General features: G+C 32.8%; 1 protein-coding gene across 6 annotated transcripts in view; it reads right to left on the bottom strand.

The window, feature by feature from the left end:
• ADAMTS6 (ADAM metallopeptidase with thrombospondin type 1 motif 6) overlaps positions 1-26,944 on the bottom strand; it is a 335,951-nt gene that overhangs the window by 276,497 nt on the left and 32,510 nt on the right. For 5 of the 6 annotated variants that reach the window (XR_012484781.1, XM_074282407.1, XM_074282406.1 and 2 more), the window contains exons 5-7: positions 16,454-16,671; positions 15,654-15,737; positions 14,982-15,127 (exon numbers count right to left, since the gene is read on the bottom strand). Coding sequence is in view for 5 of the 6 variants with exons in the window: in XM_074282407.1 (XP_074138508.1) it covers positions 14,982-15,127; positions 15,654-15,737; positions 16,454-16,671 (448 nt within the window). In the remaining variant the exon portion in view is untranslated. The remainder of the gene's footprint in view (positions 1-14,981; positions 15,128-15,653; positions 15,738-16,453; positions 16,672-26,944) is intronic. The other variant, XM_074282408.1, reaches the window with a different exon arrangement.

The raw sequence follows: 26,944 nt of genomic DNA, 5'->3' as shown, positions 1-26,944 counted from the left end.
ATCAACCTTGAAATTCCAGAATGAAGTACTTATTCACAGTACAGGGAGTGAATAATGCAGCTAAGATGTGCGTGACTACAATTCTTACCAGTTGTCTCATTTCTTAACAGCAATGACAACAATCATCTCTGTCCTTTAATTTTGGAGAAAACATGACTAAAATAATAGACAATTTAGAATTTCATTTTACATTACCAGATTTGCCCTCTTAGATAATTCTGCCTTGGATTTTCATTAAGAAATACAAAATATTGATTTATCATATCATTTGCCAATGAAAGCATCATGAATCTTGAATTTCTGGAAGACCTGTGGGAACAGTTAAAGAATCCTGAAGATGGGTAGGTTCTGTTTGCTGAAAATAACTGAGAAAAAGTTAACCACTGCATCATATCTCATCAGCTGCTATTATCAAATCTTTAGAGAGTCACCAAATGTCTACAGTAATATTCTTGTCTACATAGTTGCTTGGGCTTACCTGTAAAGAAACATCCATCACCAAATGATACACCCATCTACACCCAATTCATTCAATGAAAAGACTAGGATAGAAACTAGAGAAAACACAATTTTAATGTTCATTTTAAAAAAATGAAAGGGAGAAAGAATTATGCTAGTAAATATAGTAATCCAGAATGTTGGGCATGGTTTACTGAGAATTCCCTTGGTATATAAGTTGAACTAAATGGCCACTGGAGGCTCCTTCGATCCTCAAATTCTGTGTTTCTGTATTTTTATTATGATATGATAAATGAGTATCATTCAATATATGAATAAATGCATTCCTCAAAAATTACCTGCAAGCTCTTTTTGCGGTGGTTAAAAACTGGAAATCAAGACGATGACCATCAAATAGGAAATGGCTGAACGAGTTGTGGTATATAATTGTATTGGAATGTCATTATGCTATAAGAAAAGATGAGCAGGAGGATTTTGGGAAAATCTAAAAAGCTTACATAAACTAAAGCAGAGTGAAGTGAACAGAACCAGCAGAACACTGTACACAGTAATAGCAATATTGTATGATGAAGTATAAGTGATTTAGCTGTTCTCAGTAATATAATGTTCCCAAAGGACTCATGATGAAACATGCTCTCCATCTCCAGAGAAAGAACTGATATTACCTGAATGCAGACTGAAGCATAATATTTTTCACTCTCTTGTTGCTGGCGACATCATTCATTAGAGTGAGAAATAGAATTAAAACTCAGATTTCTTAACTTGCCGTTACAGGTGTCTTCTCAGGTCAAGAGGCCAAGAACCAAAAGGTTTACAAATAGAACCAAAAACATCTTGCTTATACAGGATCAGAATCTAAACAAAGGATCTGAATAACAGTCATCAGATATCGAAGGTATAATACATGATGCTTAACTAACACACTCCAGAGGTAGAGTCTATAGCTTTCCTGTCCAAGGCCAGAGCTAGCCTCAGCATATGTGCAAGTCTAAGCCTATGGGTAAAAGCAAATGAATAAACCTGAATAAATTAGCGGAATGAGGAAACAAGAATCTAAAGTTATCTTTAGACAGGAGACTTCAAGATAGAATAACTAGATCCATATTTTAGATGCAATACTTAATCCTTACACCTCCTTCCAACCTCTTTTGACTAAGTGATTTCTAAATTTCCCTTAGTTTTTGAGAACATTTTTAAAATGTTTGAACGTTGGGTATAAGGCACTAACTAACAGCTTATATTTATTTTTCATTTTGAGATCACAATCGGTGTTGTGACTTCCCCAGCTTCCCACATCTAATAAGTGTCTGAGATAAGATTTGAATTCAGATCCTCCTGTCTGCCTCAAGCCTCTGAGCATTCCAGCCATTCTGCCACCTACCTGTCCCCAGATTACATTTTTTTAAATGGGATTTTCCTATATGTTTTGCTTCCATTTAAGAGCTTTTATAACATTGGAAAATGAGTAATGCCTATCAATTGGGGAATGACTGAATAAGTTATGGCATATTAAGGTAAGGTAAGAATATTGTCTTATAAAATTGACGAACAAGCTGATTTTAGAAAGGCCTGGAAAGATTTATATGAACAGATGCTGAATGAAACAAGCTGAACCAGGAATAAATATAGTAATAGTAAAATTGTATGATGATCAACTATGAAAGATTTGATTCTTCTCAGTGGTTCAGTGATTCAAAGCAACCTCAATAGACTTGGGATAGAAAATGCCATCTGCATCCAGAAAAAGAACTAAAGGAGACTGAATGTAAATCAAAACATGTTATGCTTATTTCTTTTTTGTTTTTTGTTTTTTATCTCTCCCATGATTTTTTCCCTTTTGCGCTGATTTTTCTCTCTCAACATGATTCATAAAGCAATGTGCATTAAATAAATAAATAATAATTTTATAATAATAATATTAATAAGTTTTTCTAAAAGTCAAAAGATTTTCCTAAGGGGAAAAAAAAAGAACTGGATTTGTTTGTGTACATATTACACAAGTGGTAGTGAGTGGAATGACATTCACTCAAATCTCACTGATACCAACTTCTATGGCCTCTATGAACAAATAACATTAGAAATCCTTTGAAGTTAAGAAAGAAAAAAAATGCCACATTGAGGAATTAAAGGCCAACAGTTTCTTATCAAATGTCCTTCCTCTCCAGCAGGTTTGGAAGTGACTTCAAGAAGCAACACTTTTTTTATCTTATCGGTTGTAAAAGAGATCACAGAATCATTAAGTTGGATCAGTCCATGAACACCTAGTTCATTCCCTTGCCTCTGAGTAGAGCTGTTTCCAAAATCCAAGAAAGTGATCTAGCTCCCCTTTCTTTTAAAATTCCAGAAAAAGGAAAGTACATCATTTGTGTTGGCAAGACATTTTAGTGTTTTACAAATGCTACAGTAAAAAGCAGAGATTGTATGGGGCCTGGTCTCCTGAAGAACTGAAATCAAATCCAACCTCAGACACTTCTAGTTGTGGCACTCTGAAAAAGTTGAGGGGATCAAATGAAATAATATTTGCCAAAAAAAAAGTGCTTAGCTCATTGTAGGTGCAACATAAATATTTCTTTCTTTCTTCTCTCTTCTAAAAAAAGTCCTCTTAGCTACCCTGTACACCATTCTCTCTGGGCTGCCGTCAATGAATTCAATTTTATTCATTGTATTGAATACAAAGGAAATATAAAGGAAAAAAAAAAAAAAAAAAAGAACAATTCCCTCCTTCTAGAAGCTTATTTTCCACTGACAGAATATAAGAAGACATTTACTTTAGTCTTCCCTTATGAAAATAACCATTCATATACATGAAATACTTTCAGGTCTCCCTAGCTTTATCATTATATCTATCATTAGCTTTATCATCCCTTTGTTAAACAAACCCAGTTTTCCCAGCCTTTCCTTCATATAGCCTATGTCCCGGTGTGAGTCTTTGAAGGGATCATAAAACAATAGAATAGAATGAAAGCTCTCTGAAAACAAGAAGCATTTCTTTTAATCTTCCTCAGCACTGAATAAAGTACCTTCCATGGCTGAATATCTGTCCTTCTCAAACTCCAAAATTAAATAAAGGCCTAATTAATGTTGAGAACAAAGGGAAGATTTATAGACAATAGAATATTAGTTCAGTCAGCATTTCTGCCACTTGTTTGCTGTGTAGCCTTGGAAAAATAATATATTCCCTCCATGACTCAGTTTCCTCATTTACAAAATGGAGGAGGGAAAAGAAGGGTTGACATTTGCTTGCTCAGTCTACTTTCTCTATCTCTCACCATAGAGGTTGTTCCAAATCTTTTCTCCAAACCATCCTTAACATCCTTTCCTCCTCTCTCTATCCCCAGCTGAAAGACTTCCTTTCATACTTTACCAGAAAAATCCAGGCCATTCAAAGTAAACTCCTTCTCTCATTTTCCTTATCACACATTCTCATTCCTCTTCAGGCTTATACTCTACACTTCCTCCTCTATCAGGCCCCAGAAATCTCTTGCTCCTGGAAATTCACTTCAGCCCTGAAATTCATACACCGGATATATCTTGCACCCCTTTAGTCTCTCTCTCTCTCTGATTGGAATGACTCTTCCTAGAGCCTTCAATTTCAAAAGAATACCCAGGCCAGCTATGTCTCATCCTCCAAGTGACATTCTGCTGTTATCACTAAGTAGCTTCATTTCACCCTTTTACCTTCCTTCTATTTACTGTCTTTCCTATCACAACAAGCTTTTTGAGACCAATGATAGTCTTTCTTTCTGTTCCTACTTGTATCTCCAACACTTAAATTGATAAGATATTAAGCACTTATTAAACACTTGTTGATTATCATCCCCCATCCACTCACTCTCCGCTTTTAACCCCAGTCTCTGGAGAAGGTAATCCTTTTTATTAAGGGCAATCTCTCTAAAAGTACTTTTGATCTCATCCTTTCCCATGTCTCCAGCACAATGCCCTCTAAATCATATGTATTCTCTTGCTGATTACTTCAATCTCTTCCTATCTACTAGTTCTTTCTCTATCTATAATCTCCATCCTCAAAAAACCCCAAAAGACAAAAAAACCTCTTATTGTTTTATGCCATCTCTCCTTAGCTATCAGCTTTTTCTTTCCTCCTCTCTCAACTATACTCTTTGAAAAAGTCATACATACATATATAATATATATATCATCAAATTAATCATCAAATCTAGCAGTCTTTTATCAATGTTCATCATTCTTGCTCTACATCATTTGATACATTTACTAGAATCCTTCTGGATATTTTTTCCTCACAGGATTTTCATCACAGCACTTTCTTGGTTCTTCTCCTATCTGTCCCACCATCCTTCTCAATATCCTTTTATTCTATCTTTATTCATGTTATACCTGCTAATTTAATACATTTCAATACTTTATCTTGGGCTTTCTTTTCTTTTCTCTTTATATGATCTTACTTGGTAAGCTGAGAAGCTCTCATGAGTTCAATTATCATTTTTATGCCAATGATTGTCAGTGTAGATATGTGTATATATATATATATATATATATATATATATATATATACACACACATATATATATATATATACACACACATATATATATATATACATATATATGACATACATACACACACACTCACACACACACAAATATATAAGTCTTGTCTTTCCCCTGAGCTCAAGTCCCATATCACCCACTGCCTAGTGAATATTTCAAATTTGAGTCCCATGAGCATCCTAAACTCAACATGTTCAAAACAATACTCATTATCTTTCCACTCAAATCCACACTCTTTCCAACTCTCCTATTTTGGTTTAGAGTACCAGCATTTTCCCAGTCCATCTTTTCCTCTTTCCAATTTGACACTATGGTTAAGTAATTCTATGTTGTGTCTACTCTACCTGTAAATCCTTTATATTGTCAAATCCTTGAATCATTCCCACTACAGAAAAGCAATTCTTTTATTCTTGTCCAATAGACTCTTGCACCCTCCACCACTGTTGTAATAAACCTCTTCTTTTCAAGCTTCCATATCATTTTTCCTTATTAGTAAAGAACCTTGATTTATACTTTGTGATTTAGAAAAGACAATTCATTCTCAGCTCCCATGGATTCAATCAGCATCTTTCTCTCTTTCTTCCCCCCAGGAGCATCTCAGCCTTCTTGAGAAGTCAGGGGGTGTGACAAGTGCATAATTAAAGCAGAGTTATACAAAGTAGCAAGGAAACATCTGCACACACTAGCAAGTTGTTTATGTGGTCCCGCATGCACAGTATCCTATAGTTAGCACAAGTGCAGTGTGCTATAGTTATTTAAGTGTATTAGGATATATAAGGGTGAGAAAATTTTGAATAAACAGACTCCTATTTGATCATCTTCATGAATGCCGACCCTTTACTCCTCACCCATGATCAGGATTTGGGCTGGTACCTAAATCTTCTGGACTGCTTCCTTCCTTCTTTCCTTCCTTTCTTTCTTCTTTCTTTCCTGCTTCCCTCCCACTCTCTCCTTCTCTCCCTCTCTTTCTCTCTCTCTTCCCCCTCTCTCTTTTGGTATGTATGTATGTATATATATATATATATATATATATATATATATATATATATATATATATATATATATATATGTATGTATATATATGTATATGTATGTGTTTATGTATGTGTATAAATATACACACACAATATATATATATAAACACTCTCTCAGATCAATATGTCTAGCTCTATTCTCTCTCTTGACCCCTGGTCCCATATGACCAATTATTTAATAGTTATTTCCAACTGGATCTTGGTTAGTTTCTTAAACTCAACATTCCTGAGATAGATTCAATTATCTTTTTTATCAAAAACCCCACCTCTCTTCCTAATTTCCTTATTTCAGTTAGAGAACCAATTTCCTTAGAATCATACAGAACTAAAGCTTTGGCAGGAACAGTGATTTTTTTCTCTTTCTTTCTCTTACCCCCTCTCCAAGTAATCAGTTTCTGATCATTTTTTAACCATATCTCTCATAATTATTCCTCTATTACTTTCTTTCTATTCACATCACAACCACTCTAATTCTGACCTTATCACTTCACCTCTCACAGCTTTTTTGATATACCTCTCAAGTCTCCCCTGTCTTAAATATAATCTTCATTCATCTGGCAAAAGAAATTCTTTGCTAGCCTTCTTCTCAAGAAGCTTCAATGACTCTCAAACTTCTCTGTTTGGCTTTTGTAATTCTTCATAAGATAACTCTAGTTCACCTTTTTTGGTAAATTACATATTACTCAATTTCAAGAATTTTAACTACCCACCAAACAACCTAGATTACTTTTACCCAGATTATCATCCATGCTTGCAATACATTTATTACCTCTTTATTTCTATGTTTTAAAATCCCTAGCTTCCTTCAACATTAAACTCATTTGCTATCTCCTAAATATTTTCATCCATCACCCTCTTTGTTATCGCCCCACAGATTATTCCATATATCTTTTGTGTATATTTTAAATTTAACATAAATATATGACATAATAACTTCTATTTTATCTCTTTGTCATACTTTAGTTTTTTTTTTAATCACAAAAGTATAACAATTTTTTATTTAAAGCCACTTTTAATGTCTTTATGGAAAGCTAGTCTTACCAAATCCATTATTGCTCTTTAGATGGAGTATCCTGAAATCACATATTTATATAATTAAGAACAACTGTTTCCAGTGTCCAAAATTTTGAAATATGAGATATATTCCATTTTTACATTCTGATTAAAAAGCAACATTTTATCTATTGGAGACTCATTTTTAAGCTACCTTTAAATTCATAATTACATAAGGGACTTACTACAGTGATACACTCATTCCTAACAAAATTCTGTATGATATTCCTTCAGCCATATTCGCACCTGTTATTGATTAGAAAATGTCCAGACAATTCCTCTTTAGGGTCACTTCTTAGCTTTGACCTTGCTAGGCACACAACTCAGAATGCCAGCCAGCTAGTTCATCTGAAGGCAGTCCTAATCACTTTGAAAACTACTTCCAACAAATTAATAAACAGAATGCATTTTTGAAATGGATGCCAATAATGATGTAGCTTTAGTTAAGGCCAGTCATTAAATTAAAAGATCAGAAATCAAGTACAAAAAAATGTGCATTCTTCATTCAAAGCCAGTCTTTACTCTATGGTACCCCAAGGGGAAAAATGCTTGTGGATTAGAAAATTAATGTTTTCTTAATGCTGATCAGATGTGCTAATTATGTATAACTGTATCAAGCATTTCAGTTCAAAAAATAAGAAGTATCTAAAGCTATACTTTTCAAAGTCATTATAACCCACAGCATTAGTATTAACTTAAGATAACTATATTTAATTTTTGAAATTTGTTAAAATTATCTTTATAATTTTAATGGTTAACAAATAGATAAGTTGTTAAATATTTTTATAAATAATTTAAGTTTGCAAAATTCATTTCTTATAAACCATAAATGGCAAAAATAAGCCTTTTCTACTAACAGAGGCATCTATGGTTCTACAGCAAAATAACAACTGAATATTCTAACAGACCAAATCCCAAACTATTACTACAAAACAGATTTCCTGGAAAAACTATCATTTGAATAGATTTTATGACCCTTTCTGAGACCTACAGTTGAAAGGCAAATGATTGATTTAAAAGGATAGGGGAAAGGGAAGTTAACTAATACTAAAACAGGAGTATTTTTCACTCACTTTTTTTCTCTATGATGAGTAGAATGTGTAATGGGGCCAGGTTTTATTTCTAACTTCAATCAAGACAATATATCATAACTAATCACTGAAGAAGCATTTTTTTTTACTGCTTGCAAGTATTTTTCCTTTCTCATTTATATCATTAATTCTGACTTTAAGTAGAAATCCTCTCATGAAAAAAATTTTTCCCCCTCCTGGAAGTTTAGTTCTGCAATGTAAATCTACTGCTAATAAAAGTTTATAGATATTTCACCATAGCAAATAAAAATCAAGTCTTTACTTTGTAATACCAATCACCTTTATGAATTTGTTTGTTTTTAAGTATCTCTTTAGAAAAGTGGAGGTAATCTTCATTATTTAAATACATCTCAACACCAAACATGAAGATACTGCTAAATAACTCATCTGAAAGGGAAGACTTAATTCAAGTACAAATGATAGACAATAGACTTTTTACTTATATAATTATTGCCATTTAGCTAGAATAGCCTATTTGACATTTGCTAATTAATAAAAAGGCTTTCAGAATATCTAAGTTCTTGATAGGTCTGTGGAAGTCCTTTTTATTTCCACAGTATCTGTGTCCATTCAACTACCAAAAAAAAAAATCTCTATTTTTAAATAATTTTAAAGGATCAAGCATACCATAAGAAGTCAAGAGTCACAAAGAAGCATAACTGAAAAAAATTTTAATGAGTGATGGGGAGTTAGTACCCAAGATAAAGATGGTAAGGGAACAAAGTGATGGGAATGTGTATTTATTAAGTATCTACTATATGCCAAATGCTTTACAAGTATTGTTTCATTTTATCTATACAACAACCCTTGAAAGTAGATCCTATTATTATCCCCATTTTATAGTTGAGGAAACTGAGGCATCAGGTTAACTGACTTGTTAGCATAGATAACTTTCTAAGATAGCTAGAAGTATTGAAGGTTAGATTTGAAATCAGATCTTCCGGACCTCAGCCAGAGGTCTAACCACTATACTACCTAGCTGCTTATGATAAAAGTAGTCACTTTGCTCAAGTGAAATACAACCTTGCATTCCAAAAGAACCAACAGATGTGATTGCTGAGCTACTGTTAGTATATTTTTAAAATAATGGAAAATTGAGAAGTACCTTTAGATTAGAGCAGGGCAAATGTTTTTTTTTTTTTTAAAGTCTGCAAACCATAAACCAAAGAGCTTTGCTTTGATTCTTAGGGACATTCTACCCAGCTTCTTACACTGTGGTTTACAACCCCATGTAGGGTCTTGTAGATGAATGTGGAAGTCACAAAATTATGATTTATTATCACTAAATGTCCTGTTTTACATACCTATATAATTGAGGTCATGTAAAAATTTCTCAGGTAAAAGGGGTCACAAATGGAAAAAATTTAAGAAGCCCTGCTCTAATAGATAATAAAAGAAATGGTGAACATTTCAAAAAGGAAGCAATAGTTACACAAATCTAGCATCATCAATCTAGTTTCATCAAAAATAAGTCCTGTCAAACTAGTTTCATTTCTTTTCTCCAGTCAATCAGTAGACATTTTCTAAATGTCTACTATGTGCTAGGCTCTCTACAAAGTGCTGAACAACAGGATGCCCTTCAAGGAGCTCACAATATAATAGGTAAGACCACAAGCAAACAAATATGTAAATAAACAAACTATATAGTATGTAAATAGGAAATAATTAATAAAGAAAACACACAAAAATTAAAAGGGGTTGGAAAAGGTTTCTTGTAGAACAAAGAATTTTAGCTGGGATTTGGAGAAAATAAAAAGATGGAGTTGAGAAAGGAGGCAGGAGTAGTAAACTATTAGATAATAGCAATGCTGTAGATTGTGTTTATCTGTATCTTAACAGAGCACTTGATAAAATATCTTAAACTATTCTTGTAGAGAAAATGGAGAGATATTAAGATCCAGATGTCAGAACTAGTTGGATGACCAGATAAAGAACAAATGTTGATGGTTCAATGTTGATGGGGCAGGAAGTCTCCAATAGAATACCCTAAGGATCTCTGCTTGGCTCTACGCTGTTTCACATTTTTATCAATAATTGAGTAAAGGCATAGATAAAATACTCATCAAATCTGCAGAAGACATAAACCTGGGAGGGAGACTAATACAATAGATGCCAGAGCCACAATCCAAAAGCATAAAGTTAAAGCTAATATTGTAAATTTTGGATAAATATAAAATCATGCACTATGGCACAAAAAGTCATATATTATTCACATAAGTTGTGTATTTGGGATACAACAATCAACTTCATAATAGCATCACAGGCATAGAGAAACAACAATTATTCAAGAAAAAGATGGGTAGGCTTTAGTGGATTACAAGCTCAATATGATTTGACCATATGATGTAATATTCAAAAAACCTAATATAATATTGAGTTGCATTAAAAGGGGCCCAGTTTCCAAAAAAAGGGAGAATTCCCTTGTCCTCTGACCTCACCAGACTTCATCTGGAATGTTATATTTGATTCTTGGAATTAATTTTAAAATGCCACTGATAAACTGGAAACTATCAGGAGTCATAATGGTGATGAATCCCAAGTCTCTGATGTAAAGGATCAGCTAAGGAACTGGAAATAGCCTGGAGAAAAGAAGATTAAGAAAACATGACAGTTGTCTTCAATTTTTTGAAGAGCTGTCATGTGGAGAAGAGATTAGACTTGTTTTTGGCTACAGAGAGCCATGGATCAAACTCACAGAGATATGAATTAAGGCTTGATAATCAGGGAAAAAAATCTAACAATTATAACTGTATGAAAATAGAACAGCCTGCCTCAAAAAGTAGAGGGTTGCCCCTCCTTGGAGGTCTTTAAGTAGAAATTGAATGATCTCAAATGGTCAGAATATATTATAGTAAGAGATCCTTTTGGTACAGAAAACAGATTAAATGGTTATTGAGGTCCTTTCCAAGTTTCAAATTCTGAAAGTCTGTGATATTCCAATTTGCTCCCCATCTCCAATCTATCCTATCATATGTAGTCAGGAAGTTAGCAACTAATCATTTTAAATACATTTTAATATAATAAGTTCTATTAAACTGAACCAGGTTTCAACATGTAAATTATATAGGCATTTAATCTTCCCTCCCCCATCTAAAAAACACAAGTTGACTTTGGAACTGCTGACCAACTCAATTAATTCATAATCTAGCTTTATAAAAGAAAACAGGCTATAACCTCAGTAAGAGGATAAGTACCCTACCTTTTAATTAAAGATTTATTTTTAATGTCTTTATTCTAGATAAAATTTTTATTAACAAATCATTTTTAAAAGAAATTCATTATTGCAATAGAATAAGCCTCCATAATTAATGAGTTAAACTTCAATTCCTAAACTTCAATTTTTACAAACATGTTACTGGTAATACCTTAAAATATATGAATTATATGTATTTCTTAATTTCCTGACCATAGAGGAAAATAATGATTCTAAAAGTTTATACTGTGGGTGAGCCCAGAAAATGTGTGTATTAGTCTGTTCACTACTAAATACTGAAGCAAACACACTTTAAGCCCCATAAACTGTTTCTGAATTTTAGGCTATAAATGGATTGCTTGAAGATTTCTGCCATGAACAGATTTGAAAATTGGTTTTGACTTTAAACTTGTGGTAGATATTTCCTGACTTCAGCTACTAGCTAAATATCTAGCTCATGTGGAAATTTTAAAAGTCAATAATTGTTTGTCAGTTTCAGATTCTATCCTCAAAAACTCACAGTAACATTTCCCATTCTACCTAACAATTTACATTTCTTCATTACAGAGATATAAATATTTAATGTAGTCATTTTTAGCAAAATGGAATTTCTCAAGGGTATACCTACTTTAAAAAAATCTATCCTCTTCTAACTCCTCTTTTTCCTGCTATAATTTCAAGGGCACAGCATATATTACTGATCATTTCCTAACTTAAATGATAGAATGGTATTGTAGGTTACCATCAAAAAATATTATACTTTGCCTTGAAATCTCTCAGGAATATTAATAATGCCACAAAAAGGTCTTCTAAACATAGTCAATATAAACCTTATAAATTATATGAAAGATCATTATTATTTATTCTCTTATCAAAATTTCACGCATTTTATGCATTTTAGGGTCCAACTTTTAAAATTCTAACCTATACAGTTGTCAGATAGATGAGATATTCTTTTCTAGAAGGAATAGCATTATCAATTTGAAAACATTGATGAAGAAACCCTAAAGATTTTTATGTTCTTAATTTTGAGAAGAAAATACTTTTAAATTCTTCATTACTGCAGAAGAATTGTTCCCTTGTATGATCCAACAACTAGTCAGTGTATTATTTGATGGCTTTACAAACACAATAAATTGATATTCAATTTAAAATAAAGAAAAACAACAATGATGTATGATACTATCAATTGGAAACAATAACATTTTATGCTTTTTCATTTTAAAAGTATTATGAAGAAATACTATCTTTTCAAGTGGTAGAAATTCCAAATGATTTTCTATATAAAGCATTTAAATCCCTGGAACCAAATCTGACCCTCGTAGACATAAGCACATGTATTAATGTGTTCTGCCCGAATTTTCCACAAGTACAGAGAATACCTATTCTTTAATGAGTTGACATTCCAAGGGAACATAACTTGTGACTTTACCTCTAAGAGGAGGTGCTTACAGCCCTAGACATTCTAGTAAGTAAGTTGCAAGAATGAATTTTTAGCACCAATGCAATCTCAGCTGTGGGGTTCACACCATTATCTTCACTAAAAGTAGCATTAGTGATTAAATATACATCCAGTTTCACATATCAGAAAGAAAGAAATGAATCCAGTCGGTTCCCTGAGAAAGTTATAGCCCTACCTAAGAAATAGGATTTCAAGAGCATCTGGTGTAATAGCTACCAGAAGGAACCTGCCATCAAGCACTGAGAAGCTACCCTGTGGCCCTTGAAATCCAGAGACCAGAATCAAAAATAGGATCTAACCCATTCCGGATTTCAAAAACAACAATTTCAAAGGGTGCTCCCTCATGACACCCAATGGGGTATGTTCCAGTACCCACCCACAATGGTCTAAGCACTCATCTCTACGGGATTCTACCCTCATTAAACCCTGAGACCATTTTCCAAACTAGTCTGGATCATCAGAAGAAATGTTTAAAAATTAAATTTGATGTTCAAGTACCAGACATCAAAGGCTATTGCTGGGAAGGAGCCACTCAGAGGAGCTCCCAAAGGCAAAGAAAAGCTCTGTAGAGGATCAGAGAGAGAGCTGAGCCAATTCAGGATAACAAGTTCAGACAGCTGTGTGTAACAGCCAGTGTAAGGGGTGGCGAACAGCACAGCTGTATTTGATTATTTGAATTCTTATAAATATTCACCCTTAGTGTAACTTCTGGTTATTTGATTCAAAAGATTAAATCATAAATGCTGATGCTTCAATGAAAGAGTGCTGAAATGTGTAGAGCATGCAGGGGAAATGTTTATGAGTGTATGTGTGGTGAACATACATGTAAACATTCCTGAAGATTAAGTTGGTGAAGGCATAGAATGGACTTTTTCCTCTAGTGATTTCACTGATATGTATTATATAAGTACATATGTGATACCTGACACCAAGACTGCTAAATCACTACAATGCCTGATTTTTTTAAAGGAGAATTAGAACCAAACAGACCATGGTGACAGAGATACCCAAGTTTATTAGATTGATATTTCGAACCACAAATGCATAAAAGATCCATATGTAATGTTGTTTATGATATTTGGTATTAGAGCGGTGATTGAGGTGCATAAGAACATTTCCTGATTTGTAATATTAAGTAAATGAAGTTAAGGAAATTAAGCATAGGAATCAAAAGTTCAGTTTATATTTTAGTAGTCCAACAATTAGCAGAGCAAACTTTCCAAATGCAAAGAGATTTCAGACTGGGTTTCAACACTGCAGCTCACCTTCTGGCTAAGTTTCTCCTATTATTCATTGCCTCTGGAGAGCAACATAATCTGTTATAACTCCACAAAGGGAATACATGTTAAATATGTCCCTGCAAATGAGAATGAATAAGGGAGACAAAGAAAGAGCCAGTTCTGAATTTGGCCACACCAATATTGCTTCCATTTTTGCTTTTGGTTTCCATTGGATGCAGATAAGAGGTTAGAAGAGGCAATTATCTTATGATGATGTAAGCATATTTTTCCATGTTATTTTAATTAGAAAATAAAAAAGTGATTCTATTTTGCCCAAGAGGCTAGCTGCATAGCATACAATATAACAAATTTTATTCTTTGCATTCTCTTTGAATTTGCAGACATTTTTAAGGACAATATAACTCCTCTATATTTTTCTCCTCATCAAATTTTTAAAAATACCTTGGGGGTTGAGGAGTCAATGTGTTTTGTGAACAATGACAACCATGGTATTTATTACCAATTTTTTTCTTTCTGCTACTGGAAAGGAGGCCATGTTCTTGCTTTTACATGTTTTTCACTCTACCATCAATTCAGAAATTTAATTGATCTTATAGATTCTTCCATTAAATAATTGTGAATCCTGACCTTATAAGTAGATGGGAATATATTTGTGAAATTTAATCAAATCATAAAGCTTTCTTTTCTCCTATTTGGTCAACATTTTAAATAGACTAATCCATTAATTTTCAAAGGTTAAATAACAATAAATAATCTCTTTGCTCTCATTAATAATAAATAATCTCTCTGATTATTTCATTGAAGCTTTAAGTAGAAGCAAATATAATAACACTATAGAATACACACACACACACACACACACACACACACACACACACACACACACAACAATCAAAGGAAAAATACTTGCAACAAACCATACCTAGTAATAAGAACCGCATTATCGTGGTGGGCAATCCCATTTTCTGGAATGGTGTTTCCATCACTTTGGTGGGAGAGAATGGATTTCTGCCATTTACAGAAGCTATCGAGGGACTTGTCTGCATGGTGGTTTATCTCCAAGTTTGGCTGCAATACAACATGCATACCAGAAATGTTCCAAACAAATTACTAAGGTCAGTTGTTAAGCCTTTTGAAGACTAAAATGGGACTATAATTAGAAGCAGTGGTTTCTAGGAATAATCTCCTCTTGCCAATTTTTATCTCTGTAAAATCTGACCTAGAGTTCATCTAGTGTATTACAGAGCAGGCATTCTTCTCAGCTCCAGCTTTAGCGATTAGGTGAATACAAAAACTGAGATTATCCGCGTGCAAAAGCAAACATAGAACCATTATTATAAATCTGCCACTGAAATGCTCAAATTTGCACTGATAACATTCAGCTAATATATGCAAACATATATCCCCAACATGACATAGGAGGAATATTCCTTTAAGTGTTTTAATCTTGCTTAAAATAGTGAATGCTCAAAGTTAAGGTCCCTAGTCAAATACATTCTCCTAAAGTGAGAGTAAGGTAGTCTATGTGGCAATACACAGTACTGTAGCCTGAGTTTTATGGCTTGAAGTCTTTGAAAGGAGAACTTAGTCTTACCTGATCTTCAGTGAGAACAATTAAACGAGCCACTATGATATTCACAACGTTTCCTAGGCTAGAATCCCGATAAAGTTTGGCAACCTGACCTCCAGAAAATAAGAAAAGACAAAAAGTCAGACAAAAATTACTGGACAATTGATTGACAGTTTTAAAGAAAAAGAATTTTGTAATTTATCACAATTTATCAGAAAGCTAACTAGTAGTATGAAGCAGATCTTAAAAGACATTTCAAAAACTATATTAACTTAACTAATTAAACTCTATACAACAATATTTTGATGCATTTGTTTTATATAACCCCACCAAAAGAAATTCTTTACTGCAATTTTTTTGCAATGGTCTTAAGCAATAACATTTAACTATCTATATATAATTTCAAACATGACCATAATAATAACAGCTGGCACTTCCCTAGAACTTTAAGATTTGGAAAATGTTTCACAAACAGTGTAAAGACTCAGTCTCAGTTGACATTCTCTTTAAAACACTGAAACAATTCAATAGAAACCACACAATTGCAGGGGCACTCTTCTTTCAGAGAACAAAACATTCATTTTCCAACTAGCTCTTTCATGATCAGAGGAATATAACTTCCTTGAGGACAAGAGCTTTCATTTTTTGGCCTTGTATTGCTAGTGCCTAGAATATAGTAGAGATTTAGTAAATGCATTTTGAAATAAACTGAATCTATGTTAGTCTAATGAAGTGTTTTCTTCCCTAGGAATCGAAAATTCCCATTTTAAATTTTTTAGCCAAAAGAAATCAGAAATAAGAAAACTAAGAGGGATAAAACTTACAATATTCATTACACTCAAAATGTAATGTTCAATATCTTTGCGCCCATGGTAGCCCACCATCATTTTGTCTGCCACGACTAATGTCTCCACAAATCGCTCAGTGCTGACAGATCTCTTCTGTCTGAGATGGCTACTTAAAGTGTCATTAATTGGGAGGGAAGCTGGAAGAGCAGAAGTATCATTCAACCACCAAGGTTTGCTGCTTCTTGGGAGGTCTTCTAGGAATCAAAATAATTAACCACTTCAGATGAGTTCATTAGGTAAAGCCTTTAAAAATACAGCTGTTTTATTGTAGATATGTTTCTCTTAAAAGTTCTAAATATATCCAAGTTCTTCAGAGTTTGGGGAGTGGGCTAATGGATGAGAATAGCATGGAAATAAAACATTCTTGAATGATACTGGGATTTCTCAAAATGCTTGTGTTCTCAAACAAGGAAAATTTTTTGAATTCTTTAAAATGTTGCTAATTAAAACTCTAAGCTAAATCTAAAGAGAATTACTCATTTAAAAGTATTTTCAGATATTATTCCCTATTTATTGCCCCCAGATAATAAATCTTTTAGAATGATATCAGATGCCTTAAGATCTCAGCTGAGGTGGGAGAGAAAAGAGAGACACATAACAAGATGTTTGGGGATCCCATTTAAACTTTATCTTAATATGAACTGGAAGGTCCATTTAGCTTTTCGGATGATACAACTATTCTGAAGAGCCACAGCATGATCAGTAGCCCTAATGGCAGCAGACCTGTATCTAGTGAACTCTATTAATCAATGCTTCCCTTGAATCTATTTAATTAGACCAAACTATACAATCATCCACTAGACATTATACTAGGAATATGATACAGGTCTGAGAATGGTTTTTCTCAGACTTTCATCTCACACTGTGCTAGCTTATACTAAGGAGAAAAAAGTTTTACAACCAATTATTTGTCCTCCACAGTGCCAGGGATAAGTATCAAAGGGGAAATATAACAGTACAGAGAAGGAGAAAGGCTTAATTCTAAATCCAGATTCCTCACTTTTACTCACTTTTCAGTAAATAATGCAAAAACAGATGAGTGGCAGTGATTAACTTTTTCAATTCACCATTGCTTTAAAAAACATTTTCTCCTTTGAGACAAAAGGGACCTTTTAGGCAAAATAGAACAATGCTGTTTACAAATACTTCCCTCATCCAAACCCACTTCTAAGTGAACTTAGGGAGGTCAGAAGGCCTTTTTCTGCTTCAGTTTTTGTATCTGTAGAATGAGACAGGAAATCTATCTCACACCTCACATACTGAAAGATTTTGTAAGGAAAAGTCAAGTTAACATATATGAAGCATGTTTAGCTCCATGGGGGTGGAAAGGGGGTGGGGAATGTATGGGAGAGAAAAAAATATGTTCTCTTCACCTTTCTACTTCTAGCTCCATCCATTCCCAATTTAATAAGATTACATGAAATCAACTTAAGACTGTCATATATGGATCATGAAACCCAGTAATTTATCTGATTTTAGGCTCATTACTAGAACATGGGGATTTCTTGCTTTTTTTTTTTCTTCTTTTAAAGGTCTCTAAGGAAGATCTAAATTATTTTATCCCTGAGACAGTCTGGAAGTACTTCCTTGTGTCCAATCAAAATCTTTTCTCCTTAGATAACCACTTTTTTTTTCTTACTCAGTCTTTGGTAAACATAGAAATGATCCTCAGCTTCCTTTAAAAACCCTGTATGTACTTATAGACAACAATTCAGTCACCTCTTAGCTATCATTAGGCTAAGCAATGACAAATCCTTCTATCTCTCTCCTATGGATATATATTTATACTTATTTCATTTTGACTTTTCTTCTCTTACTAGTATGTAATCTACCTTTCTCATGTGCTTTTTAATGTACTGTTAATAATATTAGATATGATATTCTCTTAAGAATTTAAGGCATATACATACAGTAGAAAAACTACTTCCTACTTTTGATCTATGATTCTGTGACACACATAATTTGAGAAAGGATTGTGAAAATCATTTCATTCAACTCCTTCATTTTACAGAGTAGAAAAATAAAATGACTTGCTCAATATCACACAATTGATCAGTGGGGGAGCTAAGACTAGGATCTCCTAATTCTCAATCCATTTTTTTTTACCATGCCATGTCAGTTCTTTTAATCCAACTCATTTAAAATTGCTTTTTCTCTCCATAAGAGTATTCATTTTAGTTTATGTTCATTGAAGACTGTCCATACCATCTCCCTTTAATCCACTAATTATTTGCTACTATAAATCCATGCCTAGCTAGTCTTTCATTGGCCTAATCATGCCAATGGTTATGGTTGGCATCTCCTGGGGTCTCTACCCTAGTAGTTTCACCATCTGGACCAACACTCCAGGATCTTGTGGGGAATTCCTATCCATGCTGACAGTATGGGAGCACTATCTTTCCTCCTTACAGGAAGGTCCCTGGAAGAAGTACAATGGGAACCTCAGTTACCCATTCTTGAATGCAAACTTAATCAGCCTAGTCTAGGGCTGTAACTCAACCATAGTTATATAGTAAACTTACTAACTGAAGCCAGACTCCTGACTTCTTCCCTCTGACCACTGTTAAACACTGATCAACAGAGCACAATGATGGGCAACATCAGGTAAAAAAAGAAAAGATCATTGAGTCTGAAGTCAGAGAATCTTGATCCTAATCACAGCTATTTCTTACTATTGGTATCTCTCTATGCCTCGAGTTAGTCATCTGTAAAATTAAGGAAGAGGACTGCATGAATTTTGATGCCTCTTCAAGCTAGACATTTATGATCCTTTGACTTTTCCAAATCACATTTCCTAGGAAAGATCCCAGGAAAAAAATGATGGGGACCTTAGACCACTCTGGACAGCATACTTCTGACCATTATGAATGTTGTCAAAGACTTCATATAACTTTCATACTGCAATAACTTGCCCTGGTAATATGAATAAAACAAAGGTCCAGATCAAGATTAGATCCCCTGGGTAAAGATGACTATGCAATAAGAAAGCCACTAGAATCAGATTTTCCCAAAACTTTTGCAATGTTATGAATCACTATTCAAACACATCCTCATCCCATGAAGAATAATGAGAAAAGAAGCCCGAAGAAAAGAAACAGTCAAAATCCTCCCATTCTTATAGCACTTTATTTCTCTCTTCTTGGAACTGAAAAATTAGTACTAAATATTTTAAATCTATTATCCAGTAAAGAATTTGTGCAAAGTAAAATATATTGAAACATAAATATAACTAATCAAAAGAGGTGTTCCATTTGGAGTCAGAAGACTGTAATTTAAATCCTGGCTTTGTCACTTTATCCTCATAACCCTCAGTGAATCACTTCTTTAAACTCAGTTTCCTCATCTGTAAAATCAGAGGACTGGATTAGATACTTTTTAAGACCCCTTCTAACTATAAATATGAATATATAATTATATACCCTATGTAACAAAATTCCTTCAAAACCCAAGATTTTATTATCAGTTGTCATTATTGACTAGAATGGAAGAAATATGAACTGATAAAATTAAATTCAAAAGTAAATACATTTTTAAAAATTAATAATTAATTCACAAAAGCAGGTTTATGTATATATATATATGTATATATGTTGTTTGTGTGTGTGTGTATATATATATATATGTTTATATGAAGCATATGATGCAAAAACTAGAAGAAATACAAAACAGTGTCCAAAATCCAGAAAACAATAGGACCAAGAAAATTTGACAATGATCAATAAATAATGAACTTGAAGAATAAACTCGAGAAGCAATGGAACTATCAAGCTGCTAATAAATATTTAAAATAAAGCTAAAGATTTAGAAGACAAAGCAAGAAGTAGAAAAATTAGATTAATTAGAAATTTAGAAACTACTGAATAAGAAAAAATAAATATAAGTAATATATTTAAAGAACTAATCAGAAATTTTTCCACTTTGAATTAGATGTTCTGCAAGGAGAAAGACACCAAACAAGAAAAAAATTTAACATTGATTCACTAAGACATAGAACTATAAAAATATAAAAATAAAAAAATTATAAATCAAAGAAGAAAAATAGCCACAGTAAAGAAATGCAATTAATGCGAAAATTTTCAAAATCAAAAGGAAAAACATCAATGTTGAACAAAAATGGAAAGTCATTTAAAAAAAAACTGGACACAAAAATTACATAGTTTGCAAACATGATCATATTACTTAAACAGAAAAATTCACGTGAAAAATAAAGAAGACCTGGAAAAACTTATTGACAAAAACCTACAACTAAATAATTCCTATAAATAATGGAAAGAAGAAATTCAAACTGACTAAACCAATAAACCTGTATTCCTTTACTTTAGATTTGAAATAACTATAGTTAAGAATAGGGTATACAGTCTTTCCATCTGTATTATATATAACTAAACTAAAGTTTGGGATAAAAATATGTATTATAGCACAAAAAAAGAGATACAATCTTTTTTTTAAAAAAGTTAAATTCTATTATTAAAACACATTTAAAAAGAAGAAAAGGGAACAATTAATATCAAAAGCAACATTTCTTTATCTAGATTAAGAAGGGGGTTAAATCTCAGGGAGGTTTAATTAACATAGAAATATAACCTATGTTAGTAGTTTTTAAGTGGTTACTGATGATTAAGACTGCATTCATTCTAAAGAATACTAATATCAGTAAAAGAACAATTGAAAATATATAACATATATCACTTATAGCAATAAAGATGAATGCTCTGAATTCTTTCAAAAGAACAAAAGTTATAAAATATTTTTAAAATCTTTAAAAAGTAATTTAGAGGAGACAAACAGGAGGAATAAAGAAGGTTCCTTTGTAGGAAGTAGCACTTGAGATGAACCTTAAAGTAGATTAGGGATTTTAAGTATGGGAAACAGCCTGAGTGAAGCCATATAGAAAAGCATATAGAATGTAAATAATTACTAGTCAAGTTTAGTTGTTTATATTGTTGCTTAGTCTTAAGTTCTTAATTTAAGAAAATGTTGGTTTTGCAGGAAAAAGATTTAGATCTACATCCATATGACCCATTGAATTCTTGCTATATAAGAGATATAAATGCATTTTTAGCCATAAAAAAATAGCAGAAAAATGGAATAAAGTGCCTTAATTGTATAAAAGGAGAAGAATCTTGGTGGAGTTTGCAAGTCATTAAATAGAAGGAATTAAAATTATAGAGACAATATATGCCTATTTACACTGAAAGAAAAGATTTTTACAACATATATATATATATATATGTAATTGAGTTAAAAATGATAGAATAGGAAAAATATTTATAGTAAATATAGCATTAAAAACTTGAAATCTAAAATATATAAGAAACTATTAGTAAACTTCAGTCCACAATGAATAATCAAACACTGCAAATTCAAAGGCAGAAACACAAATTGTTAATAATCACTTTAAAAAAATCCCCAACTTTACTCATAATTAAAGAGATACAAACTAAATCAATTTTCAAATGCCACCTCATATTCAACAAATTAGAGAAATAAAGGCAATGGATGTCTGTATTGTAGAAATGAAAACTGATAATATTCTTAGAGAGATATCCTGCTGAACACAGTAAAAAATACAAAAATAATCTTACCCTTTTGACTAACAAACATATCAATTGAATGCAGTGGGGAAGGTGAAAGAGGGAAATAGCATTATAATAGTATCATAGTATCATCAGAGCAGATATTTTCCTAATAACAATATGTGTAAATGCAAAAATCTAGAAACAACCTAAATATCTAATGATAAAGGAATGATTGAATAAGTTGGGTTTCATTAGAGTGATGGAATAGCATAATGAAAGACTAAATATAAGGAATTAGTTGAAATCTTGTAAAAATAATTCAAAACAGAGCAAAGCAAAAGCAGAAGAATGGAGGAAATACTATGACAATTTAAGAGGGAAAGTAAATTAAGATGGACAAAGAAACTTGCCAAAGACTTTAAAAAATAATACTTAAAGCTTTGAAATTAATTACTTAATATACATTTATTAAGCATCTATTACTTACTGGGTACAGGATTTTTTAACAAATAGGTAATGCCTGAAGGAGCTTACATTCTACTAGAGAAATACCATATGTTCATAGAAAAGTAAATAAAATATATGCCAAAAAAAAGCAATTTAGGGGAGACAAACAGTTAGGAGGAATACAGAAGATTCCCTTATAGAAAGTATCATTTGAGTTGAACCTTAAAGTACATTAGGGATTTTGAGCAACAAGATGATATGGGGTAAGATTTCAAGTATGGGAAACAGCCTGATTGAGATTACACAGAAAAGAGATAGACTGTAAATAACTGCTTGGCATGTTTAGTTGGTTATATTGTTTAGTCTTAAGTTCTTAATAAAGCAATAAAACTTTAAAAAGAAAAGATCAGATCACCAAGTCAAGGCATGACTACCACTAGAATATGTTTCAGTCTAGCTACCTTCATGGGAAAAAAGGTGTCATTTGATAAAGGTACACATCCAAATTATGCTACTGTAGTAGTAATTTTCATTCTACCATATATCTGTGTTTCCTTCTTTTTTTTTTTTTTTTTTTTTTGGTCCTAATATCTTTGACAGTCATGGTTACTATTCTTTTTTTTTTTTTTCAACTAGCCATCTCTAACAAAAATATTTCTGAGATAGGTATGATTTGCACTGCATGCCTAGAAAAAAGGAGTGAAGGACAATATTCAATGGATAGAGCACCAGACCTGGCTCAAATAAGGAAGACCTGAGTTCAAATCCAGTCTTAAGAAGTTGAATGACCTTGGACAAGTCACCTCAGTTTCCTCATCTGTAAAATGTGAATAAAAACACCTACTTCATAAGGAAAAAATGAGATGTTTGCCTTTGCAAACCTTAAACCTTATTTATATATTAATTTCAATCAAAATCAGTTTTCTTTCTATCTTCTCTGTCCCTAACCCCCATTAAGGAAAATCGGAAAAAAAAAAAAAAAGAAAAACAAAATCCTTATTAAAATCATATATATAAGGAAGCAAAAAAAAAAAAATTCCCATATCAGTCATGTCAAAAAAAAAAAAAAAAAAGGCTTAAATTGTACTTTGAGTGCATCCCTTCTCTGTACCGATTAACTCAGTCTAAGAATTCAGTAGATATTCTTATGGTACAACACATTCCCAACTAATTTCCAGAATAAAAGTGGATTTCACAAGTCAGCTCCTTCAAGCGGACACTCCCTGTATAATATTCCTGACAAGCTGTACTTCAGTCTCCACTCACAGATTCCTGAGGCAACTTATTCCATTTCTGGACAGCCCTCCCAATTAGGAAGTTTTTCTTAATACTAAATCTAAATGTGTCTCTCTCTAACTTCTACCCATTGCTTCAAGTTCTGTCCTCTGGGGCAAATCTAATCCTTCTTGCACATGACAGTCCTTCAAATACTTGAAAACAACCATCTGCTCTAAGTACTCTCTTTTTCAAAGCTAAACATTACCAGTTCTTTCAAATAATTATTGAATGGCATAGTTTTCCAGACTTTCATCAAGGGTAACCCCATCAGTCAGTCAAAAAGCATTTATTAAGCTTTTAATATATTATAGGTATACTGAACTAATTTGAGGAATTGGAAAAAAAAAAAAAAAAAAAGGACATTCTCTGCCCTCAAGAAGTTCACATTCTAATGGAGGAGACAGCATTCAACAAAAAATTTACATACAAAATATATACCAGTAACTACCAATGGTGAGGATTTAGACAGAAAGTGAGATTTGAGCTGAGTCCTGAAGGAAGCCCAGAAGCAGAAGTGAGAAAGAAGAGAGAGCATTACAAGTGGAGGGAAGTAAAGTATAAGAAGATTAGAAAGATGGGAAGGTACCTGTTTATAAAGGGTTCTAAATACCACGTAAAGAATTTTATGTTTGTTCCTAGAGATTCACTGTCATATCAATGTTCTTCCTAATGTGTCCTAAAAAATGGAACACAATACAGTAGATGTCTAAACAAATCAGAAAGTAGCAGGATTATATATAGTCTCCTTTGGGTTTGCTTTTTTTTTTTTTTAATGCAGAAACTTCTACTGATCCACATCTGCCTTATCTCAAGTTGAATTTTTAAACTTAAGTATATGACTTAATATTTGTGCCTATGAAGTTTAGTCTTGTTGGTTTTGGCTCATCGTTAGTCTATCAAGATCCTTTTGAGCCTTGATTCCCAAAATACTAGTTACAGCTATCTTTAAGTCATTAGCAAATTTGATAAACATCCCTTTGAAGTCACTGAAAAAAATGTTGAACAGGAGAGGACCTGAAGCATGCCACCAGAAACCTATTTCCAGAACTAATAAATTCATCAACACTGAATTAGTTCATTCAGCCATTGTTGTGTCTAGAACAGCATGACTTCTAGGCAAGATAGCAAGGTGAAATATGAGATATAAAGGTAGCCTTGTGAGTGGAAAGATGGGGATGGATGCAAGAGAACCTCCTTCTACAACAGGATTTGGCAACCAGATGGAATAGGGGGAATCAAGAAGTAAAGATGACTCCAAGTCTATGAACCTAATTGACTACAAAGATAGTGGCAACTTAATGGATATGGAGGAGTAGTTGGGTGTTCTGAGGAAGAAAGGATGTTTTACTTTGGTCACAATGAATGAAGGATACCAAGAGAATATCCAAGTAGAAATGTTCAATAGAGAGTTGATGTGGACCTAGAGTTCAAGATAGATATTAGGGGTAGATATATAGCTTTGCAAGTCATCTATATAGAGAGATGATAATTAACACACATGGGAGTTAATGAGATTACCAAGAGAGGGAATGGAAAGATAGAGGGGGAAAGGCTCAGAACACAGCTTTTTAAAATTATCTCTATCTTATTACCTCTAATTCTCCTTCAAACTAGTATAGCAAGCATGCGGGTGAGTACCTCCTCTCTACTTCACAGGCACTTCCAAGGTTCCATAGTTGTAATTATTTCCAACTCCTCTCATCAAAATTTACCAATCCTGAATCTCATTTTTAACTATCCAAAAGAAATTACCCAGGCTAATGTGAAAAGATGTACTAATAGGTTAATAGTTTACAAAATTGTTTCAGCAGATAATATAATGGATACAATGCTGTATTTGGAGTCAGTAATTCTTAAGTTCAAATACTGCTTCAATTACTTCTGGGTAAGTCTCTTAACTTGTCTCAATCTCAGTCTGGAAATCTGTAAAATGAAGCTAATTATAGCACATTTCATCTGGTAATTGTGAATGAGTCTAGGCAAGTTGTTTTACCTCTCAGCATCAGTTTCCTCATCCAAGAAGTGGAGATAATGATAGTTCTTTTCAGAGTTCTTTTAAGGATCAAATAAAATAATATGCATAAAGTATTTTGTAAACCATAAGGAGCTAAATGTTAGTTATTTCATTTTCATCATTATCCCTAACTCAGGCTGGTAATCTATTTCATCTTCACAACAACTTTTTAAAAACAAAACTCATCCCAAAAGGAAATACTCTGGGAACTGCAATTTCATATATGCTACCAAACAAGTGAACTGCTATTTGGAATAAGTAGGTCTTTTGATATCATTGAAATCATTGGCAGCTGCCTACTCTTTTTAAATTTTTATTATTTTTTTTTGGTAGCTGCCTACTCTTGAGGAGGCATCTTGATTTAATGGGCATACCACTGGATTGAGACTTGATCAATTAGAAGTTCTAGTCCTGGTCTGATCCCTTACACAGATATAGAACCCTGAGTTAACACATTCACTTTTCCACAACTGCGTTTATTTATCAATAAAATGAAAAGGGATAGGGCACTCTGGACTATATATGTGACTTCATGGGTATAAAGAACTTGAAAAGAAATTCAATACAACTCAGAGTTAGACCAACAGTTCTTAATCTGGAGTTCATGAGACTTGTTCTATTAATATTTAGTCATTGTATTTTAATATGTGGTTTTCTTTGTAATGTCACATATATTACCTTACATATTGTAAACATTATTCAGAGGTGGGCTCCATAAGTTTCACCAGATATCCAAAGATTATATTAACTTTGAAAACTTCATATCAATGTTACCTAGATTCTGTCATATTTTTATTTAGTTAAATGTTTCCCAATTATATTTTACTCTGGTTCAGGCTGTCCTCTGGAATTTCAAACTGCATATCTGACATCTTTCCTGAATCACTGAGAGGTTAAATAATAACTAACATTTATAAAGAACTTAGTTTGTCAAAACTAATGCAAACAAGATTAGAAGGGAAGTAACAAATTGGGAAAATATTTTTACAGTTAAAGTTTCTGATAAAGGCCTCATCTCCAAAATATACAGAGAATTGACTCTAATTTATAAGAAATCAAGCCATTCTCCTATTGATAAATGGTCAAAGGATATGAACAGATAATTTTCAGATGATGAAATTGAAACTATATTCACTCATATGAAAGAGTGTTCCAAATCACTACTGATCAGAGAAATGCAAATTAAGACAACTCTGAGATACCACTACA

Source organism: Sminthopsis crassicaudata, chromosome 1 (genome assembly GCF_048593235.1).
Source record: "Sminthopsis crassicaudata isolate SCR6 chromosome 1, ASM4859323v1, whole genome shotgun sequence".
Lineage (NCBI taxonomy): Eukaryota > Metazoa > Chordata > Mammalia > Dasyuromorphia > Dasyuridae > Sminthopsis > Sminthopsis crassicaudata.
Note: the sequence above shows the minus strand (reverse complement) of the source record. Positions and strands in the feature narration are given on the sequence as shown.